We start from the raw sequence: 24,923 nt of genomic DNA on the forward strand, positions 1-24,923 counted from the left end.
TTCCACTGAAATCTACAGATGTTTGGTCTGGCACAGATGCTAATGTATTCATTGCAAGTTTTCCTTTATGCATTAAATATTGTTTAATAACTGCCAATCCTATAAAAATACCAGTTTCCTCAAAAAAAAAAAAAAAAAAAAAAAGCCACAAAACAAGGCACTGAACAAGCAGCAGGGCTGGCTGAGTGAGATTCTGGCCTGAGTGTCTTACCTCCTGCAGGTGCAGCACAACACTAGACATGGGGGCTCAGAAGCAAACTGCACGCTGCTCTCTGTCCTTAAGGGGATACCCACAGGGGAGGGACACAGCTTTTCCCAGCCACCAGCTGGGTGGCAGGGCTCAGTTCTGTAGAGTGGTTGGTGGTGCCAGGCACTGCCAAATAGGGGAGAGACACAGGGCTGGCTCCACACGCTTATATTTAGCCTCGGGTCTGAGGTGGAACTGGCACGGGAAACACAGCTAGCAGTTAGGAGAGCAGCTTGAGTTTGAAGCTTTCTGTAAACTGAAGGGGAACAAGCCTGGTGCCAAAGCTAACATAACAGGGAGGGACTCTCTTACTGTATCCCTCACTCCGAGCTCCTGTGTCATGGCACCCACGGCAGCTCCTGCAGTGTGGTTACTGCTTCTGGATACTGGGTTGGAGGGAGCACAGGGGCAGGACTGTTTGCTGAGGGCTCTGCACTGGGGCCGTGGAGATGCTGGAGGCTGGACAGCAAAGGTCAAAGGGAGAAAAGGACTGGAGCAGCCAGTGCGCAGCCCCTGGGGAATGCAAGTGCTGCAGAGCTGGGCCAGATGGGCTCAGGGTCCTGATCAGTTTGCAAGGTACCAGCCTCACTAGGGAGCTGTGACATATGCCAGATTTGTAAGCCCTAAAAGCATTCATTATCTCCCCTATCAAGCACCCATGTGTTTGCTATATTCAATAAAACCAAAGTGTCAACTTTGGTTACATATAAAGATTTACAAAGAGAAAGAAACATCTCCTGAGGTACCCTTCAGTCCACACGTAAAGGTAACAGACACGCAAATGTTTGACTTTGTATAACATTTTTCCACCGTTTTCTCTGCTGTCAGCTAATAAAAATGTGAAGTGTACTGAGCCTCTCTTGTCTTTATTCCCTGCACTGAGCTCTCTCACTTCTCTTGCCAACCTGACCCTCCAACCCTGCCTGCTGGGGGAAATCCGCTCTTCTCATCTGGACATCACCCTATGTCCCTCATCCCATTCTCCTCTCCCTCATCTCAGTTGCATTTTGGGGCAGCCCCCAAAGCAGATCTCACCCATCTTCTCATTCCGGGTGCAGCACTCTCTTCCCTTATCCCAGCACTGCTCTCAGGGTATTTTGTTCTTCCCCATCTTTCTTTGTCCTTTTCTCCTTGGCCATAGCTGTATCCACTGCTCCAGCCCTTTTCTCAGTGTTCCTCAGTAGCATCCTTAGCTCCCAAATAGTTTCCCACAATACCCTGCAGTAAGATTGCTGCTGCTTCAGTTTTCCCAGTGATTTCCACTGTTCCCTTGCATATTTTGCAGTGCCAAAGGCTCCAGGGACACCCTGGAAGCACACTGTCGTGGGTTTTTTTTTGTCACTCCATCTGCTCAGCCTTCCCAATTCAATCCTGCTCTGCTCAGTTATGTTCCTAATCAGTTTTTTTTTGTTCCTCGTTTCTCTGAGCAGCCAAGCATCTTCTGCAGTCCCCCAGCCATCTCCTGGAGGGGAAGGCCCCTGGTGCAGCCCTTCTCCCTTTGGCTACTACAGTCTTCTCACCCAAACTATGGCTCTGAACCCACAGGCAGGTAGAAGAACCACCTCCTTCCCCTGCTGGGCTCTCTCAATCCAGTTCTCCTCCTGACAGATCTGTTGCCCTAAATCCATTGAGGAACCTGAATACCAACGAGCCACAGAGGCATGGAAAGGAGGTTTAAAATACACACAGTAACAGTGTTTTAGACACTGTCATGACAACCCTTCTCTTGAGCAGTGCAAAAACTGCATGTGAAGCCAGTCAAGTGTGATAGCAGCACAGCCAGCATGCACCCATGTTCCCTTTTCACCACCACAGATACCGGTGAAGCCTTCACATGTGCATGGGCTCCTTGGCTTCAAAAGCATATCAGTGACTCAGGAAATACAGTGCTTTATGGAGAAGAGGAGCTGTGGTGTTCCGTCCCTGGAGGCGCTCAAGGCCAGGTTGGATGGAGCCCTGGGCAGCCTGAGCTGGTGGGGGGCAGCCCTGACCACGGCAGGGGTTGGGGTTGGGTGGGCTTGGAGGTTCCTTCCAACCCAAGCCCTTCCATGATTTTTTGATACTTTGCATACTAGACTGAGATGCTCCACGGAGACCTGGGAAAGGTCATTAGGAGTTGATGCAACTTTTCATTTTAGGTCTCTATCTCATTTAGTGCCTCTTGTAAATGGCATTCTCCAAACAGGAGATGGCTGACAGGCACATATGGCAGGGGGCTGTGGTTTTCAGGTGGTGAGACCTCTGTGTTCTGAAGGAGGACACTGGTGGAGATGGATTATGTTAAATTAAATTGGAATAAGTATGCGTGAGTTGTTTTGGTTTCAGCTTTCTCACCAGAAAAGGCAGCTTGAAGTGTGGTAAACTAATCCATATTCCATTGTACCGTGTTCCACAAGGAAAAATCTCCTAGAAGCAAATGATATTCTGGCTTGTGGGCTTAAAAATTTAAAAGAGATGTAAAAGCTGATTTTGCCCCAGATACGCTCACTGTGCCTTGCTCTGCCATCAGTAACTGTCAGGCACGTTGTGTCACTTGGCTATTCTGCTGCATGGTGAGCGTTAACCTTTCACAGATGATTGCAGGTAGCTTTCATTTGCCTTTAAGTTATTGGCTTTTTTATACAACGTGCATAAAATCTGTTGAAAGCTTACTTCAGGGGGAAAATCCATTTGCAGTTCTCTAAGCATGTCAGATGCAAGACAAGCCTGGTGATACTTAACTCTACATCTGACAATCCCCTTGGCCAGCAAGGCTTGAGTTTCATGCATCTCAGTGAAGCTTGTTGGCCACACCTGTCATTTCTTTGCCACCCTGGTGCAAGACTTCCCCATCCCAAGTGGCCACTCTACTCCCCATGTGTTCCTCCCAGCCAGACCGAGCACTTCTGGCTCTGCTTCAGTTCCATCAGGTCAGCTCTGCAGAAGGTTCAGATAGGGGGTAGACGATCATGCCACACGGATGTAAATATTCCAACAGCTAAAATCAGATTTCATCAATGCTCAACTCCTTCCATCACACTGAGTGAAATATGACTTTCAACTTTTGCCAGGCCTTTTCCAAAAACAGAGGAAAGTAAGTCACACGTTTAAACAGACTTGACAGTCTGCTATTTAAGCACCAAAACAAGCCTTTACCCATTCTTCAGGGGAATGAAATATTCCCTGTATATCTAAAAGTAGATTTTGAACCATAACTTGCTTTGCTTATCTTTCTCAAAATAAAAAAAGCCACTCGAATTTCCTCTCAAATGTATTCTTGTTTTTAAAATGTGCTTATCTGACATTCCTGCTACCACTGTAACAACAAAAATTCAAATATTACACTCCTTCAAAAATAATGATCCAAGCAAAACACAGCATTTTCCCAAATGCTAAATCAGTCTTTTTAACTTGCATTGAAATAAATGGCACAATTCAAGATTAACCACATAGTTGCTGGATTACCCATATATTGTTATATAAGGGCTGCTCTGAAAATAATGCCTCCTACTTTATGGTGTTAGCCCATGATGTCAGAAGCAGGTGGTGGTGGTATGACAGTAGAGGTCAAACCATACCAGCAATATTCTATTACGTTTCGTTCCATGCAACAATTGAATTCCTCCACAGAGAAAAAAATGGCACCCACTGACATTCATTAACACTTACTGAATGTTTCTGGAGACTTAACAGTGAATGTGAGCACAGTGGGGGATGGATGGTGCATTTCAAAAGCAGTGACAGTGACAGTGAATCACATCCACTGGTGCAGATTTTTCAAAGAGCAGCATGCAGGCTTTTGTTCATTGCTGGTGAAAATGCAGAGCTCACAACACTGTTGAAAAATAGTCTTTTGTAGCTGAGAATTTGCTCTGTCAAGTAATGTTACTGTGCTCTTTGTTGCTGTTGTAGCTTCCATGTAAATAAGTAGGAGGCATTACTTTTGGAGCAACCTATGTAATAACTGGTTTGGTTTGAGAGATTTGAATATAATTTGGTTTGATTTAAAAAAATATTTTGAAAATGCACTATTAAGTGAGAAGATGGCTTTTTATAATGTGTAGCTTTCATATCCACCAAAAGTTAAAAGTGACAAATGATGTTACTGTCATTGCTAATTAGTGGTCACAGTAACATGAGGACTATGAGTACTGAGGCATTGTTTAGTTCTAGCTATTTAAAATACTTCTGCTCTTTGCTTCTCTTCTCCCAACAGACAGAAAAAATATGGGAATAACTGCATCTGTCTTGCGTGTGTGCATGACTTCAGAGCTAAGGACTTCTGTCTAGAATGACTTTAGTTTCAATGGTATCATGTAGATCATGCTCTTAAAATTAGCTTGTGCTTTGTATTGGCTTCTGAGACATCTGACCGTTACTGATTGTTTGCTGTGAGGGAAGATGGTGTATCCTGTACCCCAGTATCACTGGTCCTGAGTATTTACAGCAAGACAGAAAGCGTGAAGGTGCTCCTTTCCATCAGCACATCCTTTGTGCAAATGTGTACTCAGAGTGATTCAGAAAGAGTGAGCCCTGACCAAAGCAGACAAAAGCACAGAGAGTGCTGATCCTATGCTGCATTCTCAAAAATTATCTTTAGAAACAGAGAGAAGATAGATGGGATATTAAATCAGACATTCAGAAAGCTGAGATCAGAACGATGCCGGGCAGCGGATCTGTGTGGGTGTTAGGAGCAAGCGAGCCCCTTTTGCACTGTGCTTGGAGGCTCTGCGCAAGTCCTGAACAAGACAGAAACCTTGTGCTGGACTGCAAGAAACACACTGCTTTCCTGCCTACGCACTGAGCAATCCGAGCGCAAGCTGAACAGCCCAGAGAGTCTTTCTGCAAGATCTAAACCTAAAAATAACGCTGTGGTCTCCTAGCATAAAGCACGGAGCACCAGCTGATGATTTCTTCTCTGCGTGCAGCAGCTTGTGCTGCGTGGTGTGCAGGGACGCTTGCTCTGCATTGCTGAGCTCCTGTGGGCACAGCCACCCACAGCTGTGAAACACAGCAGATACTTCCAGCTTAGTATTAAACATTTCTCTTAGTTTCCTGCCAAGTAAATACAGCACAAAGCACAGTGATGATCTTTCAGGAGACTGAGGCAGGTTTTTGTCTGGTGTGAATAGGAGGTGCTTGTATTTGTGGTTCCAGCAGCAAGCTAAGGACCATGGGCTTAACCAGGACTTTCTGGCTGGGATGGATCTGAGGGAGTCTGGGGAGATTGGCCCCAGCAATGGAGAAGATATGGCTGTATGCAGATGTAAAGCAGCCCCAGAGCCTGATCTGCTGCTGTTGTGCCTGACAGACATATATACAGACTGACATATATAATCTCAGGAAGTATGCTTCTTTTTGGGGGAGGATCCCAATAAAGTTCAGTAAACATCTGCAGGCATAGTGTACCTTATTAATATACATGTAAAATGTACTAGTCTTTCAGACAGTAACTGCAAACACTGAACCTACCCAGCAGCGCTATATGCTGCTGAGATATGCTGCCATAGCTGTTATCCAGATACAACGCAGGTTAAGGAAGGCACTGTGATCTGTACAGCATATACCTATACCAATACCACCTATCTTGTTTTTCTTCTATGCATTTCCTTACTAAACCTGCAGGTACGTTTACTTGCCCCTTAAGCCTGAGGTTGGAGGTGTGAAGAAAAGTCAGGCTATGTGTTCTTGGCACTTCACTCGGTTTTGGCAGGAGAACACATTCAAGACGATCAGCTGCCTACAGTCAGTGACCTGTAGGTGTTACTCTTCACTGAAATGGATTGCCAGAAACACCCAAACCATCTTAGAACAAGCAAGTTAGGCTTGCAGGGCATCCAAAGGAGGGCTGTAAAGATGAAGCATCCTGAGGACAAGGCGTATTACAAGCAGCTGAGGTCCCTCTGTTTGCTCAGCACACAGCAGAGGAGCTGAGGGGAGGCCTGACGGCAGCTTCAGCTCCTCACAGGGAGCGGAGGGGCAGCGCTGAGCTCTGCTCTGTGTGACAGCGACAGGGAACGGCGTGGAGCTGCGTCAGGGGAGGGCAGCTGGGGGTCAGGGAAAGGGGCTGCACCACAGGGCGGAGGGCGGGGAACGGGATGCACAGGGCAGTGGGCACGGAGTTTAAGGAATGTCTGGACGACGCTCTCAGACATTGGCTTTGATTTTGGGTGGTGCTGCGTGGAGCCAGGGGTTGGACTCCATGATCCTTGTGGGTCCCTTCCAACTCAGGATATTCTGTGGGTCTGTGATGCTTTTTTCTCAGCAGAACTGCTTGGGACAGGAAAGTCTGCACACTTTGGGATGTCCGACTGTGCATGTCTGCCATCCACACCACAAAGCTGCGGTTTTACACACAGTGTATGGGCCACCAATTTCATCTAGAATGATCCTTGTATTGCAAGAATGTATTGATGGTGACTTAGCTGTTCAGGTCAATTCACACCACTAAATTGTGATAAACCTGGGGAAACCTGTTGTTTAAGAATTAGAATTAGAATTAGAATTAGAATTAAAATTAAAATTAGAATTGGTCCTAATTCTGTTTTTGTGCAGAAGGATCTGGATTTGCTCTATTGTGTTGTTATTTTAGTGTAAATAAGGGTCTGAAGTTGGATGTTTGCTTCAGCTGGATGCAAATTCTCTTGCTCTGTCTGCTTGTTCAGCTGCACTGTGAACCTGCGGTGTGTTCTGCATTAACGTTGTGCCTGCTGGGAGAGGCCACCTGGAGCAGGTCACCTGTGTCCTCAGGTCAGTTACAACTCCTGTGGCAAAGGGAGTCAGGATTAGGATTATTTCACTTGGCTTTTCATAAGATGGGTGCTGGTGAGCTCACTGATCTATCTGGAAAAAGTAAGTCAGCACAGGGAAATTGTCTCAGCCTCTTTGTTGACATTACTGTGGAAAGCAATCACGTAGCTGAGCGATGTACATTGTTATTTTTAATACTGTCAGCTAGGAAAATTCATTGCACCTTCATTATATCATATGTTATTACAGATATCGTTTTGGAAAGGGCAATTCCTGCAACATGATGCTGATCTCCCACACACTAATTTTGCACAAGTGCAGTTCCTGAGAGCTTGCCTGCTCTGGCAGCAAGATGGGATGTGAATTTATAGCATCCTAGCTATTCTATGTTAATTCACCCAGTGTTTGTCTCCATGGATGATATTTCACTCCACTTTGAATGTGAATTAAGTTGCTCTTCCAGATTTCCACAAAGAACACTGGTGCAAGATAGCCAGTGCTCTGTAAATTTGTACACTTCCTCACTGCACGCTAAATGCCTCTTGCAGGCAAGTGTTCTCTTCGCTGGGATGATTTCTGACTTGCATTAACCTAAGTGAGACTGCATTGCTATAGCTGAACCGATAGTGTTGCAAGGATACAGTCATTACAATACAGGCAAAAGCCTTAAATCAAAATCCCAGCTTAAGCCTAGCGACATCCATGCTTCCATGTCAGGCTTTGCTGGTGCAGTTCACAGGACACATGTATGCATCCTGCCATGACTCATTCCCATTTTCAGCCCATCGTTCATGCCACTGGTGTCAGGAAAACAGCTTGGATTAAAAAGTAACTCTCAAAAAATCTTGTGAATGTTTCTAATCCCAGTCATCCTGTTAGTCTGGTGCAGAAGCAGCCCTAGGAGCAGGAGCCTTGGGAGCAACAGGCAAGCAGCAGGCTCAGGTAGGAGAGAAGGAGTGTAACAAAGGATGAGAAGGACCTCTCTCTCCAGTTCTGCTGCCAGAGCAGCCTACTGCCTTGGGAGCTCTCTGTGCTGGTACTGGAGCTTTGTGAGCTGGAATGCTAGTGGTCAGTGGGCATCGTCCATGTTAGTGTGACATTCACCATGGCTGAGGCAGAGATCAGAGGGCATTAAGCTTCGTATACAGCTGCCCTAAAGTGGGATGAATGAAATTAATTTGTCATAAAATGCTGCCTTCCAAAGGAAGTGCCAAGAATGCAATTTCAGGGCCTTAAGGGAGATTTTATTCCGAGTGTTTTTGCTCAAGTATCAAACACACACACAGGCACACAACCTTGCAAAGATCAAGAACAAGACCCGCATTGTGCTGTTATTCTGTGACTTCATAGATGGGTAAAACTGCAAGGAACCAAAACTTCACTCTAAGTCATTCCCCATGCTTTCTCTCACTGGAAGAGTCTGTTTGAATACTCAGACTTCCTCTTACTGTGATAAGTAACCAACCTCATTTGCTTTTAATGCCAGCCTGAAGCCTCAGCTGCCAGATGTCTCTTGCTTGAGCAGCCACTTGGAGGAAGAAAGGCAGCACTTCTTTTCCAATATTTTAAAATGGTGCTAAAAGGAATGGTCACAGTGCCTATACATAAAGTACTGTTTAAAATTATATAAGTAACAATAATAGTAAGTAATAGAAAATGTTGCCTTCGCTTTCACAACTCCCCACAAGATTTTTTTTCTCTTGTGCGCACTCTAACGGATTTTGCAAAGCATGTGTAGTTGATCCTGAAGGAGGCTAATGAAACTTTTTATAGCATTTTCAGGCTACTCATAAAAGCACTGTATTGAAACTAGGAATCACTTGTTTGATGACTGATATTGTTATTATTTTCTAAAATTAAAAATAGCCCATGCTAAATTTAAGGTCCTTCAAAATAATACATAATTGTGGCTATGCTGTGTGGGTTTTTTTGTCTACAAAAGTCACAATTCCTGTCCTCAGTTGTCCAAGACATGTGGTAGCAGTATCTGCTACAATGAAAAGTAGTAGAAAAGGACAGCATGCACAAAAAGGTTTTGGTCCCTATTTCTTCCAATACCTTTCTCATATCCCTATAACATTTTCATTTGCCCATTCAGAATCTCTTTTCCATAAAACAATCTAGTCCTTCCTTGTACTCCGTGTTCTCAGCACATAGTTGTACAGCCTGACTGTAGGGCACGACCAGTGAATCATAATAGCAAATGTCAACAGCAAAAGATCTCCAATAGCCCATTAGCTGTTTGAGTTCATATTTGTTATTTACTGAGTGACGGTGAATAATGAACAAATTGCTGCAAATCATTACAGATTTGTGGCTAAGTCTCTAGTAAAAAGGGAAAATCGGTTAAAGTAATTACGTAATTTATTTGCAATGGAAAAATTGCCTTGTTCTCATTAATATTATATAGGTTAGACATAGCACTAGCAAGAGAATAAAATCAGTTAGGGATGCAAAAAATGGAAACAAAAATTAGAGGAGAGTGAAAGAAATTCTCACAAAATGCCTCCGCTAACCAATTATCAGCCCTAATCTCTGTTATTGAGACCCGTACAAGCATCAGACAGTGCTGTAGATAATCACTCCAAGTTTTGCCTGTAGTCAGTAGTTAGATGAGTACATTAAGTTAGGTACATCTCATTATAGCTAAATCCTTGGTCAGCCATCCTAATTTGTGTATGAGTTCAGATTTATCTTTATGGGGTCGGGCCAGTATGCAAGTCTGCTGGCCATCCAGGCAGGCCTTCCGAGAGGTAAATCAGAATTCTGTAGCTGTTGTACAAATGGGCACAGGAGTCCGAGAGCGTACCACTGAAGGAAAATGACAGTTCCCAGCATACAGATTGAGTAGTGAGGGGCCGAGCCTAAAATAGAATGGTATCTAGCTATTTTTCCATTGGCTTTGCGAAGCACACAAGGGGATGCCTCTTCATGCATTTGCTTGAACCGTCCTCCAAATCAATTGCCATTTTAGGATAGTCTCAAGGACTGTGTAGAGTGATGTCCCGAAAGTGTTTTTATGTTTCCTCTTTAAAGAAAATACAGGGTATCAGGAGTTAGTCTTATCAGACATTATGCAAAATCTTATGACAGATAAAAAATCCTGCTTCATATCTAATTAGCTCTAATATTTTTTTCATTGCAAAGTCAAAGGCTGTCCGAATTAATGCAGCTATCTGAATATTTTTAGTCAGGAGCCTATTAATGCTGAAATGTTGTTTTGCAAAAACGTGCTATAACTAAAGCTCATGATGGAAGTAATTTGTAATATTCAATGACCTCATTTTATACTGTTTTGCTCACTAGAAGCTAATGCATACGATGCCATGTGAAATTTTCAGAGAAGCCTGTCTGCAGGACTTATGGGAGCCATAAATGGATTAAACTTCTCACTCCCTGCTTTGGCAAGTGATCAGTTACGTTTAAATAAAGGTCAGTCTGTCTTTACAAAGAACACACTGGAAGCAAGCTTAATAGCTTTCCCTACTGAGCCTAGAACATAACTATTTGACGCATAGTTAACAGCAGGGTGCCAGTCACTGATTGTGCTTTTTGCTTTATTTTACATCTGGGGAGTTCCAGTATTCCCCATTAGTTTTAAGAGAGGGCACGGTGTTAGTTATCAAATTGACAGTCTTGACCTGGCATCTGAAAGCAGCTGTAAAACATTGCCTAGGGCAATTAAGATGAAGGCCAAATGCTGTATCAAGACCAGGACTGCAATATTGCTACAAATTGGACAGTCATGTTCCATGCCATGATTCCAGACAACAGTGTAGGCATGGTATCTGCTAGATACGAGAGTGTGGACTTGTTTATTCTCATACCAGGTGATAGTGATAAGGAAGTAAACCAGATGTCCTATTACCTTGTTTTTAAAGGTACTGACCACAAAAGGGTTAATTTGTAAAGTGACTTAAATATTTAACCCAGTTAAGTGTAAACACAGTAAGTCCTGGTTCCTGAGGATATCCCATTTGTTTAGGGTTTCTTGACTGATATTTGTAGCCTCTGTGTCAAAAGTGATAACCATCTACATGTGAAGAGAACATGGCCGACAGAACAATTTTGGTAGCCTGCAGACAGCCTGAAGTTCTAATGGAGATCTGTGAATTGCCCTGACCTGCTGGACTGGAGCACCAACTTGAGCAGTCCGGTGACTGCACTTCACTGTCGTCGGTGACTAATTCTGCTCTGATCATTTCATCTAATGCTACCAGAAAATGGGTAAGAGCAAAGCGCTGGGTACTGGCTTGTGAGAATTTCTGAGATAAAACAAGAGCAAACTGGAAAGGTAAAGAAAGGACAGGGAAAAAAAAAAAAAAAAAAAAAAAAAAAAAAAACCAAGGAGGAAGAGAAAAGACAGTGAATAGGGTAGGATTCAATGGAAAGCATCTATTATAACATGAGTATATTAAAATCTTACACTTTTGTTAAGGCTGTATTTTTTTCTTTCACCTCTATGTAAAACCAACTTTCATCTCATCTACTCACATCTGATTCCTGCTTGATGACTGCACTCCTAACTCAGGTCTACTATGAGTGAGCAGAGGTCAGTAGCCCTAGACTGCATCTTTTTTATCAGTCATAAAATAGGAACCAGAAGAGAAGGATGGCCAACAGGAGATTAAAATAAAACCATCCAATTTTCTCAGTTTGTCTGCACTTCGAAGTTACCCACAGGATTTTAGTTCTGCTGGTTGTTATTTCTTTTCGTGAACACAATGTCCATTTTAAGAGTTAATTAATTAATTACAAAATATAGGAATTGTCAAGGGAAAAAGAGCTGCATTTGGTTTCACAAATCCTTAGACATGCTGAAGTAAGAAAAATAATGTCTTAAGCAGTTTCATGTCAATTCTGCATTTCTTCCTCTCTAAAAGTTATTTGTGCTTTTCTTTCTTTGTTCCATTTCTAGGATTTCTTTTTCCTGATGGAAAATCTGTATAGGAAGCGGAGAAGTCAGTGACTGATTTACTTGACAGAATTCAGCTTATATAAAGGTTTCATTTTTTGCAGTCATTCTACAAAGCAGCCAACTAATGCTCTGCTTCCAGCATTGGCACTTCAAGGTCATATTTCTTTGTTTCCACCACAGGTCAGATTCCATCACCAAGAAAAACTAATTTCAAAGCATCTTCCATCACAGGCACTCCAAAATATTGAAACGGAACAGCCAGCCAGAGAAAATACTTTTTTCTTTAACCCATCAACCCTGCATCAGTGAAGCAGAACTCTCCTCCAGCTCTGGCAGTAAGGTTTGCTAGTCAGGTAGCAAACACGCTTCAGTGGCTTAGAGCTCCATAATATTTTCTCTCTTCTGCAGGATGCTTACCTCAAGAATTGTTAACATCCAGATGTATCTCCTTGGAGCCTTTTAGTATGTCCATGTTACCTTTTTCCACATGGTTATTTGAGCACTTTAAATACTACTTTAAATACTTGCTTTGTTCTCTATTTTAGGTCATGGGTTATATGGGACTTTTGAAATGTTGTCCTCCTGGAGAAAAACTAGAGAAGACCAACATGTTAAAGAGAGGACTGCAGCCGTATTTGCAGACTCCATGCTCTCGTTTTCCCTCACCACTGCCATGTACCTGGTCACTTTTGGAATAGGTGCCAGTCCCTTCACTAACATTGAAGCAGCCAGGATTTTCTGCTGCAATTCCTGTATTGCAATTTTCTTCAACTACCTCTATGTACTCTCCTTTTATGGTTCCAGCCTGGTGTTTACTGGCTACATAGAAAACAACTACCAGCATAGTATCTTCTGTAGAAAGGTACCAAAGCCAGAGGTATTGCAAGAGAAGCCTGCATGGTATAGGTTTCTTCTGACAGCCAGATTCAGTGAGGACACAACGGATTCAGAGGAAACGAACACTTACGAGAGTCATCTTTTGGTGTGGTTCCTTAAACGCTATTATTGTGACTGGATAACAAACACTTACGTCAAGCCTTTTGTAGTTCTCTTTTACCTTGTTTATATTTCCTTTGCCTTAATGGGCTACCTGCAGGTCAGTGAAGGGTCAGACCTGAGCAACATCGTAGCGACCGCTACACGGACCATTGAGTATACGGCTGCCCAGCAGAAGTATTTCAGTAACTATAGCCCGGTGATTGGGTTCTACATCTACGAGTCGATAGAATACTGGAACACCAGTGTCCAGGAGGACGTGCTGGAGTATACCAAGGGCTTTGTGAGGATATCTTGGTTTGAGAGCTACTTAAATTACCTTAGGAAACTCAACATATCTACTGGATTGCCCAAGAAAAATTTCACCGATATGTTGAGGAACTCCTTCTTGAAAGCCCCTCAGTTTGCCCATTTTTCAGAGGATATCATCTTTTCCAAGAAATACAACAACGAAGTTGATGTCGTGGCCTCCAGAATGTTCCTGGTGGCCAAGACAATGGAATCCAAGAGGGAAGAACTTTATGACCTCCTGGAAACCCTGAGGAAGCTCTCTCTCACCTCCAAGGTGAAATTCATCGTTTTCAATCCATCATTTGTGTACATGGATCGTTACGCCTCTTCAGTGGGAGCCCCCTTACAAAACTCCTGCATTAGTGCTTTATTTCTGCTCTTCTTCTCTGCATTCCTGGTGGCAGACTCTCTGATCAATGTATGGCTCACTCTAACTGTTGCCTCGGTTGAGTTTGGAGTTATAGGTTTTATGACCTTGTGGAAAGTGGAACTAGATTGTATTTCTGTGTTGTGCTTGATTTACGGAATTAATTATACAATTGACAACTGTGCTCCACTGTTATCAACCTTTGTCCTGGGCAAAGAGTTCACAAGAACTAAATGGGTGAAAAATGCCCTGGAAGTGCATGGGGTAGCTATTTTGCAGAGCTACCTCTGCTATATTGTTGGTCTGATTCCTCTTGCAGCTGTGCCTTCAAATCTGACCCGTACACTGTTCAGGTGCTTGTTTTTAATAGCATTAGTCACCTTCTTTCACTGCTTTGCCATTTTACCTGTGATATTGACTTTTTTGCCACCGTCCAAGAAGAAGAGGAAAGAGAAGAAGAATCCTGAAAACCGTGAGGAAATAGAGTGTGTTGAAATGGTGGATATGGATAGCACTCGAGTGGTTGACCAAATTACAACAGTCTAACTTGTTTGTTTGTTGCTTTTTTACAGTAGGTCTTACTGAGAAAAAAATAAACCAGTACTGACTCAGTATCTGGAGAGAGAAAGGGGTTTGGAGGTTTCTCCTCCCCCCTCTAAGCTAAATCCAGGAATATTCAAAATGAGAAATTTAAAAAGAAAATAAAAGAGCCAGGGGATTGCACCTTGATCAGCTCCAATAACAGGTATTACGAGAGAATTTGCACACCTGTGCAAAGAGGGGATGAATTTCAGACGCTTGAAGTAAAATCTAATGAGAGAGGTTGGGTTCCTAAGCAGCCTTATGCATTGCTTGTGCTGCAGATACTGCAATTATTGTTGCTAAACCCCATCAGATTGAAAGGTCAGCTGTCAAGGATGAAGTAGCACTAAGTATTCGCTGGATGTAAAGGCTTTACAAACTTTCTGCAAAGCAATAACTCAAGTCAGTGAGTCCACTCTTATAGGTCTTAGCCATCATGTTTAATTTTTCTTTTCTCCCCTAATCTAAACATTTATGCAAGACTGTATAACAGATAGCAAACTGTACTGAGAAAGAAGGCAGTACACAGCAACCAAACACTTTCCAAACACTTTTATGCTATAAATCACTTTTTTTTTCTTCTAAAAATATCCTTATTTTAAAATGTAAATCATCCTGCGTAACATTTTTAATCATGGTTTTATAGCTGTTTCTTTTTCTTATAAAAACAAAAAAAGAAGAAAAAAAAAAAAAGAACAGAAAATCCCAGTGACTCTGTCACTGTAGAAACCATATAATTCTATTTTATAAATGTCTCGCTACTAGCTAAACACATAACCTGCTTTACCAACTGTAACCTTGTTAGCACTCTACTAATACATGTGAGCGGATCTAGCAGCAGACAGAAGACGGTGTACTGGATATTTCAGTGCCCAAATCCATGATGCAAACCTCATGTACTAAAACGTTGCCGAGAAAGTGAATGTTAGGGCTCTTTTGGTGAGAGCCTATTTCAGGCCATTCACTAGTAATGCACACTAAAAGGATTAGTAGGTAGTTTTATGGAATGCGTGATTTAATCCCTCCATCTTCCTGGAGTGCCAGTAAAGCAATAGACCTGACAGCTATGGGCTCTTCCAAGACGCAGCAGACCCTCAGAGTTGTACATAACAAACTGAAGTTGAACAACGTGCCCAAAGAGCCCATATCAAAGCGGCCTATTGGAAACATCGCATCCGAGGGAAAAAAGAAAAAAAAAAAGTACCTTACAAAGATTACATTACTGATTCTTGTTGGAGCTGTGAGTTCCAAATAATTCCATCAGTGTCTCTGATATGGAGTAATACAGATAACAAAGCATTTCGTCCCACCCTGTGCCCCTCTACCCCTCAGAACTACGTGATTATTACTCAGTGGTTTGTTACCGGGTTGGGATACATGAGCCAATTCTCTGGGTTTTGCTGAGAGTGCTCCAGCTATAAATGGCCTGCAAAAGAACCGTCTGCAGGAAGGTGACATGTGCGTCAGGCAATCTCATGAATGTACCGACCCAAGAGTGCTGCACAAGTTCTCAGCAGCTGGCGTGGTGCTTGCCAGTGCCTGGAGGTCATTGGGTCCTGCAGGAGCCCTGGTGCTTGGCTGCAGGGCACCAGCATTGCACAGACTTAGCGCAGCTCTGGCCGCAGCCTGGGGGTGCTGCTTTGTGTGAAACAGCTCTATAGCGTCAAGTCCCAGCCACCCCCAGCTGCCCCGTGCAAAATGCATTAAGGCCACCTTGTGAATGTTAAATTTCAAGCGAGCAGATACTTCTAGAGCTTCCTCCCTCACAGATGAGAGATATTTTGCCCCCCCTGAGGCAGTCTGTTGCGTTCTGAGTAGCAAAACAAGTTGGCAGTGCAGCTGGCAGCATTTGCCTTTCCCTGCATAAGTCTTCTCTGACCAAAAGAGAAGGAAAGTGTGTCCAGGAATGCACAGGCTCTTTGCTTGAACGAGCACCATTTGCTGCAGTACCAGCTGAGAAGCAGTAACAACATCAGCCTTGGCAGAAGTCAGACAGGCAGACAATTCAGAGACAGCCAAATGAATGTGAGGTGAAGGGAGAGGCCTTTTTCCCCTCCTTAGACTCAGGTGTGGGGCTATGTTTTTAAGCCAGAAATCATTCCTCCCATGTACTTCCACTGTAGAATTTCTGTGGCAGTCATTATGTCATTTCAATTACAATTTCCCTATGTTCTGACTGTTCAACAGGCAACTGCAGTGGCTTTTAAAATTCAGATGGCATTAACTCATTTGAGAGCTACAGAGGAATTGCAAACCATTTCTGACAGCAGCAATCTACTGGCTTGTGGGACTCCTGGAAACAGGAGACGTGTGAAAGAGTTGGTTTGTACACGGTAGAGAGAAATACATGGCAAACACTGATTTGACACCTCTGCTACCCCTCATGCTATCAATTCCAAATACAGGATGCAAGGATGGCTTCCATAAGCTTCTAACATCTAATTGAAATGCATAGATAGGAGAGTCTTTAAAGAGATGTCCAATGACAACCTTGTACTTTCACAGATATCATTAAATCTCAGCATGCAAGGCCTTCAGAGATCTTCAAGGAAAGTGGTAAAACCCATGATAAAATTGCCTTTCTGTCTTCAGATCTGTTGGGGAAGGTGTATGGAGGCAGTGCCATGGCAAAATGCCACAGTACGTGCTTGGGCATCCACAGGGTGAGAGGAAGACCACATCTTTGCCCCAAGGGAGAGCTAATGATACTGAATGTGTTTCTGGGAGATATTTGCTCAACCCATTCTAAAAATCTGTTTAAAGGCAGATTCCTCCCCCACCAGGTCTTCCGAGCACCATGTTACCCACCAGTTATTCATGCTGGCTGTCCACAAGTGGGATGGGGAAGAGGACCCATGCCTCTCTCTGCACAGAGAAGTCCATGTCAGGTGAGAGGCAGTTTCTGAAGCCTCACTGCCCCCTAGAAACCCAAAACAGAAACAAAACCAACTTACATACCTGTCTCATCATGTTCCACCTCAAGCTGACCTTCCATTCCCCGCTTGTAGGCTTGGTGATCTGAAGTCACGGAAATGCTTAGGATGTTCTTAGCCAAAGTCTATGAGATTCCAGTCTGAATCCTGATGTTTCAAATAGACAACAAATGTTCCTTCTCTACAGGTAGTCCAAATACCTCAACATGAACCCTCAAGGTCTCAGACTATGCGAACCCACTTTGCCTTCCTTCCCATAGGCTTTTTCCTCTGGAGCAATTGTCTCCACCAAAGTCAATTGGTATGTGCCACATCCATTGATAAAGGTGCAGGTACTGTGCTCTGTTCTCAGTCCAAAGCACTCCAAATGGCAAACTGTGCATCAGCTTTTACCCTCACTGGTGAGCCTCCGTTTGGAAGACTACCTAGGTTTAAGCAGTTTTTGTCACCTTCTTAAGAGGCTTTCTAGCCCAGGTTTCACTGTGGTTTTGTTTACAGTAGAGATGACCCACTTTTTGTATATATTCAGTGAGTAACAGTATTTATTATACACTGCCAGGCACTGACTAAAATTTAACAGCAAAAATTTTGACTACAGCAAAAGAGAATATATAGGACTGTGGCTCACTGAGAGCGTTTATCTTCTACAAACATTAAAATTTCCATACAATAAGGTATGGTGTACAGTATATTTTTACTACAGGGTAAACATGGGGAAAAAGAACCAACTGAAGTGCATACGTCCACTAACACCACGCCAGTTTTTTTGTAAGATATTTTCTAATGTTGGCTTAGTACAAGCCCATTTTCAATTTACAAGTTCCCTAACTGGAAGAAAAAATGAAGAGAGAAAAGTTGGTATAGCTGGAATAATTTCACCATAAAAATTAAGTGATGAAGCCAGAATTTTCTGCCCAAAGCTTTAAGTGAAATTGTTCCACTTAAATTAAAATTGGAGCTGTGAAGGCTGAGAAAAACCTGCCTAGCAAAGAAAAAGAACTTCTTTTCCAAAGGCAAGCAAACGCATTTATCTTGGACAACTGCATGAACCCGGAGGGAAAACAACACCAGAGTGGCTTGAGGTTGCATTGAGCCATGTGAGGATTCGCATCTGCTCTCAGAAGCTTTCTGAGCCAGCACTGCATTCAGGTAACATGTGTACTGTAAATTGAAAGGTGTACTTTTAAAGGCTTTTCTCTGGGCTAGCTGTCCTCCAGCAAGCCACCAAATCCCACCGCAGCCAACACCTCATTTATTTTTATTAACCAAGGAAACAAAACAGTAGCAGCACAACTGAGAAAATTCAGGAGAGGGAGAAAGAAATTGTGATTTCTCTTTTAAACAGGGAGAAAGTCAGAAATGAGCTCTTTAGCATGTGATCTTTGCAGGGGGGAACTTTGAAAAGCAAATGGATGTTTATTTTCCTGCTGCTTAGGTTTGAAAATAGAGTATTCTTGGAAATCTGGGAAAAGGGAGCAGGGTGGAGGAGCTGGCTTTAGGTTTGCTGTGCACATGAAGCTATTGCAATTACCCAGGCAGGGACAGGAGCTGTAGGCAGGATGGGAGCACAGGAAGAAAAGAGGACATGCATTGGGTCAGAACCAGAGCATGGACGCTGAGTGCATGTTACAGCCCTGCCCTGCACAGCACACAGGGTGTGTACAGCCCACAGCCTGTGCATAGAGCAAGCTCCTGGACTGCCTGACACCTCTGCAGCACCTCTCTGTTCTCTGCGTCTAGAAGACCCTGAACAGAAAAGGTTGCCCAAAGCCTACATACGTGAATATTAAAACCCAAACTCATACAAACCAAGTTATACAATTTGGGCCACATACACCGGGGTGAAATATATATTCCAGCATCTCCAATGACAAGGAGATGCATCTGGGCAGCATTCTCCACTCACAGCTGGGCATCCCACTATTTCCACAGGGCACCCTGGAACCCCAGGGCAGGCACAGGGGAAACCTTACTCCCTCTCCCTATCCCCAGTCTTGTTAGAGAATGGGGAGATTTAGTTCCAAATTTTGGCAGGGATGAGCATCTGTGATCCCATTCTCTGCCAGGAAAGTGCAAGAGAAAAATCGTTGGTTTTTTTTTTTTGAAGATATGGCAAAGGCTTGGACCCAGGAGGGGATCTGGAGTGTGTTCCTGCCCAGCATGCACAGGTTGGGGCAGGGGGGTGTGGTTTCTGCAGAGGTGGCCCCTATGCAGCTCCCTGCCTGGGGGATAGCAGGTCAGCATCTCCTGGGGCACCCACTGGTATTCTGCAGGTCATCACTATTTCACTTCTGGGGGGTAAAAAATACAAAAAAAATTTAAAAAATTTTAAAAAAGGAAAGTCAGTATAAATAATTCTAGGTTATTTAAGCTCCAAGAAGTCTTAATCTGTGTGTCACATAAATGGGTTGCAAGATGTCAGGGGTTTTCATTTGGGCTTTTTTAACCTATTTTTACTATTTTTGTATTAATTTAGGGAAAAAAATATTGTATAATGAATCTCAATGTACAGCATAAGCCTAAAATAAAATGGCTATCTCTCTCTTTGCTTCCTGTGCTCCCCAAATGCTGCAGAAGCCCATGTCATTGCTTTGCCAGCACAGCAATTTGCCTGTCCTCTCCAAGCAATCAAGCAGCATCCTCTCCAGCTGCCACCAGAGAGGGACACTGGAGCAGTTTGGGGCACATGTCCTCTGCTCACACAAGAACTAGTCTTATCACAAGCTGGTGGTGATGGAACTTCCCAACACCTCAGCATCCACAAAGCTAGGAAACCCCATCATTATCACAGCGCATCTCTCTCTGTGTGGTTGCTGCCCCAGGATCTTCCCATCTCTGCAGTCCATCACCCTTCTCATTTCACCTTTCTCCAGGGTTTCCCCGAGCAAACCCACTCAAGCCAACTGTTGCACTGGAGCAGCATGGCACTGTGCCAAGTGACAGGGGTGACAGGCACAGCTGCTCTGTTGCAGCTGGTTGCAGTAATGAGACAAGAATCAGTTCCCTCTCCAGGTGAGGGAGCCAAACCCAGGCCTGAATCACTGCGGACAGCATCAGGACTGGGAGCGGGCTGTGGGCAGTCATAGCACCTACCAAGGCTTTCAGTCACTTTGGTTTGATGGGGAGTTTGAGTGCTCCTCAAGGTGGCTTCTGTCACCCACTCCTGACCTAGTCATAGAATCATAGAATGGCTTGAATTGGAAGGGTCTTCAGGGATCACCAGGTTCCAACCCCCCTGCTGCCAGCCACTACAGCTAGTACTGGATCAGATTGCCCAGGATCTCATCCAACCTGGCCTTAAACACCTCCAGGGACGGGACATCCACAACCTCTCAGGGCAGCCTGTTCCAGCACCTCACCACTCTCTCTGTAATAAAACTCCTTCCTGACATCTAATCTAGATCTCCCCTCTTCTACTTTAAAACCATTCCCCCTTGTCCTATCACTATCTACCCATGAAAAGTTGATTTCCCTCATGTTAATAAACTCCCTTCAAATACTGGAAGGCTGCAATGAGGTATCCCTGCAGCGTTCCCTTCAGGCTGAACAAGCCCAGCTCCTTCAGCCTGTCTTCGTAAGACTGATGCTCCAGCCCTAAGTCCCTGTCACCTGTTCATTCCCACATCATCAGAACACCATAATTCCATACCGCCACATTTCATTATTTGTACAACTACACTGCACACACATACTGTGCAGGATTAGGGATTTGAAACAGTGCAGTGTGCTCACATTTACATGATCCCTTGATCCCTTTAAATATCACTTAATTGCGTATAGGTGAAACAAAATATAGAATTTGTTATGGGGAGCTGGTTTCGATATGCTGATTTCTTTTTACTGGCACAGAGCAACTGAAATATGTGCTAAGCACCGATCTGGAAAGAGTAGAACATGAGGCCATCACTGGTTAAAGTGAGGTAGCTGGGGGGCCACAGTGTGTAGAACGTTCTATTCTGATTCACTTCTGCCACATTCAGTTCCCCTGAATACAGCCTGTCCTGGGAACAGACATACTTCTGAGCAAGACTGACACTTGTGTTCCTAGAAATTACCACACTAAATGGGTGAAGTTTGCTGGAAACAAAATTTTGAATGTATATAAACAAAGTGATGCCAGAAAACACAATGTGCAAAAAAAAAATGCCTTCACATACATTTCATAATTAGCAATCTGTTCACTGATTCTGCAAGAAAAAATGATTTTGTCTTTGTTAGCTCTAATCAGGAAATGATATGTCCCACTAATACATATATAGTGCAGACACCCCCATACCAATTATGTATTTTATGTACACACAACTCAAGATGGCTCTGTGAAAAAAGGAGGAGGAAAATGCAATCTGAAAACATAGTTGAAAGCTGGTAGGAAGAATGGTCTAGCTGTGCTGGAATTAGGAATGTATCAGCATGGATGGAACAAGAGAGAAGTTATGAAGGAGCATAGGAACAAAGAAGGGAGCTGCAGAAATGCAGAAGTGTTGAGAAAAAGAAATCTTTGGGAATAACTGTGCCAGGCGGATGGGAGAGAAATGGCACAAAAACTTCTGAGCTGCAAAGAGAGGTCTGAAGGAGAGGGAGGAGAGAGCAAAATTATATGAGGGCACGAAAGATTTGCATCTGTAATTTATACCAGGGCTGCCTAACAATACACAGGGTCTGTTCACATAAGGAAAATGAAAATTCACTGCTGCCTAATTATACGAATTCAAATATAGATTCAGTACCTCCTTGCTTCAGAATAAAAGGTGGATATCATTCGTAATGGACGCTGGAGCACAGAGCAGGAGACTTTCGCTTGATATATACACAGTATTATACAGAAAAAGAGATCAGTCAGATGCACTCTGGCTCATAACTTAGTGCAAATAACAAATGGTCCCTCCATCTCTTTGAACAGAATTCTTACTCAGAGAAAAGCAGCTGACTTTTAATGTATCTGAAACAGACATACCTCCCTGATAAAATACTCATCTCTCTGAGGGATTTTTTTTTCTTCTGACAATGCAATCGATTTTCTTTCTGGACAAAAGGAGCCCTCATGCACATCACCTGTGGTAGGAAGTAGGAAATACCAGTTCTCCTAAGGTGATCTCCAAGTCAAGAGCATCTGCAATTGAATTTCCTTCTTTTCTTTCCTCGCAGCATGCGATGGCAAGCTGTCCTGGGTTTCCCTATTCTCAGCCCTGTGTAAATCACCACACTGCACCAAGGGACTGCCAGGAGGTAGGATTTCAAGATATTCCCATTGGTCAGCCCCTCTGATGGGAACCATTTCTGCCCATGGTTAAGACCTTACTGGGAGGGTTGCTACAGAAGCTATGGCAGGAAATCCAAAAACATTTTGCTGCACTGGCTTTTCTCTGATACATGGGAGTGATGTGACGTGTATTATTCAATCTGGAAAGGAGAAACATTCAAAGCCCATTGTCAGAACACCGTAGTATATTTATGTCCCCGTCTGTGTGGATGTTATTCAGCAGATTTATAATATGGACATTGCAGAAGTGGGGAGAGTAACAAGAGAGGCAGAGAGAGAAAAATACCTCTCAGACGACTCATTTGGCACTCTCCAAATCTCTCTATCAAAGGAACGGTTATTGCCTCACAGTCAGGGGTGACGCCAAGCCTGAAGAATCTCATTTACAAGGAAAGGTTAAAAGAATTGGGCTTAGAAATGGGAAGTTTGGAGTTGACATGTGTGTCTTCAGAATTACAGAAAGGATTGCTAACATCTGTGAGTTCCTTTTCTTTTCCCAGCATGTGCTTCAAAAGCCAGCATCTCAGACTACAAAATATTTGAAGTGAGAAGCAAATAATAAATTTATGGAGGAGGTTTCACAGGTAGAACTGACAAATATATATTGGAAATTTGAGACAAAAATTGGACTCAGATCAGAGATACCTAAATTTACTATAGAGAACTCCATAAAAACCTGCATGGAAAAACTCTCAGATGTACTCACAGACCCGAAGAACTAACTCATCAGGTGGTCTGTTCCAGCACCAGGCTGAACACAAGGTAAGAGTTTTAAATTACTGACACCTACGACAACAGAGCTTTAAACTCTGGAGCCTGGGTAAGGGAGAAAACTTTTTAAATGATGAGAAAGAAATGTAATAGCAAACTCTTGGTATATATCAGCATCTCTCCATGGACTTCATAGGTCTAATATCACCAGGTTAAAGCATGGCTGGTCATTCTCCAGGTGACTATTTCCCTCTTCCCCTACCAGCCGAAGGCTGAGTTTCACATTGCCAGTCCTCTTCCAAAGGCAGATAGCCCCTCTGATACTGCCCAGGTGCCCAAGTACCTGGGGCATGGAGCCAAGGCTGCACCAGCACAGCCTTAATGAGGGGCACCCCATGCCTGAGCTGCTGCTGGGCATAGCCTTATTACTCCTTCATCAGAGAGACATGCATTCATATTTCCACTGCTCTTTATAGGCTTATAAGACAAATTGGCCTCTGTGGTACTCTGTAGATGTGCTAAAGACATGGACGTGCTATGGATGCTATCCAGGCCTACTTACACTTGTGCTTTTCCAGTGCTTGGTAACCTTTGGCTTCATGCCATGCAGCCCATCTGAGATTCATACTGCAGGTTTTACTGAGATAACTGTTTTTGTTTACATCAAACCGGTCTTTGTATACACGGATTGCTTCATTCATCCCAGAATGTTTTTCACACCTGCCATCTCTGTCCTTTGTTAGTGCATTAGGAAATAAATGTGACAACAGCAGGAAAAACAATAAGTAAAAGTCTAGGTAGAAGTCTCATTATTTTTCCTAACTGGCAGCTGATTTTGTAAGGCTCCATTACCAGTAATTTTGTGAGGTTCCATTTCCACTATCCAATTTTCAAAAGATTCTTCATACTCTGTTCCTATGCCAGGAAACCTCTGGGTTTTCAGTGTACTGATATGGCAGAGTATAACAACCAGCTCCAAAACACGTTGCCCAGCAGGTAAAAATAAAACATCAGAAACAAGAGGAAAGGAGGACAGAATTATCATTCCTCAGATTTTCAGCATAAAATATGGGCATTTCGTTCATAAAAAAGTTCATATTTTTGCCTTTGTTCTGATGAGAAAATCCTACTGAGTAACAAACTCCGAGAATCATTATCACAGGATGGTTTGGGTTGGAAGGGATCTCAAAGCCCATGCTGTCCAACCCCTGCCATGGGCAGTGCTGCCCCCCACCAGCTCAGCTGCCCAGGGCCCCATCCAACCTGGCCTTGAGCACCTCCAGGCATGGGGCATCACAGCTTCTCTGGGCAGCTGTGCCAGCACCTCACCACCTTGAGTAAAGAATTTATTCCAAACATACAGCCTGAGTCTCCCCTCTTTTAGTTTAAAGCCAATCCCCTTATTCTATCACTATCAGACCACATAAAAAGTCAAAACTTGAGGCACATAAAATCATTTACAAAAAATTCTGTCCAAACTAGGCAGTATTACTGACCATCCTTCAGGAGCTGTAGTGAATGAGAGGCTGCTGTGCAGGAGGGCAGTGGTGGGAGCTGAACTGAGAAAAGATTTGTCTTTTCTGAGTATATTATAAAGTCTGAGACCCAGCTAACAGCAGTATGCCCAGCACCAGAGCAGTGGAGTGTCTGTGTTTGGATACAATAGTTCTACGAAACAACAAATTGGTAAATAGTTCCCCAGTATGGAAGACACCCATCAAGCTTATTTCAAAATGCTGCTAAAGGAAGGGAAGGTCTTGAGGTCTGGCTCCTCCAGCAGAGGAAAATGCAGCAGACAAGCTGAATGAGCAGCACTGATCAGAAAGGCAATGACAACTGCAAACAGCAGCAAACCTGGTAGGCGTGAGGAAACACAGACTTGAATGCAG

The 24,923-nt window shown here is 43.5% G+C and overlaps 1 protein-coding gene across 1 annotated transcript in view; it reads left to right on the top strand.

The window, feature by feature from the left end:
- Positions 1-14,098, top strand: part of PTCHD1 (patched domain containing 1) — a 28,678-nt gene extending 14,580 nt beyond the window's left edge. Inside the window, exon 3 of the mRNA XM_042867269.1 lies at positions 12,440-14,098. Coding sequence (XP_042723203.1) covers positions 12,440-14,094 — 1,655 coding nt within the window. The 3' untranslated portion in view covers positions 14,095-14,098. The remainder of the gene's footprint in view (positions 1-12,439) is intronic.
- Positions 14,099-24,923: the final 10,825 nt, after the last annotated feature.

This window comes from Lagopus leucura, unplaced genomic scaffold (genome assembly GCF_019238085.1).
Source record: "Lagopus leucura isolate 7727_CA_CO unplaced genomic scaffold, USGS_WTPT01 Super-Scaffold_100001, whole genome shotgun sequence".
NCBI classification, from domain to species: Eukaryota; Metazoa; Chordata; class Aves; order Galliformes; family Phasianidae; genus Lagopus; species Lagopus leucura.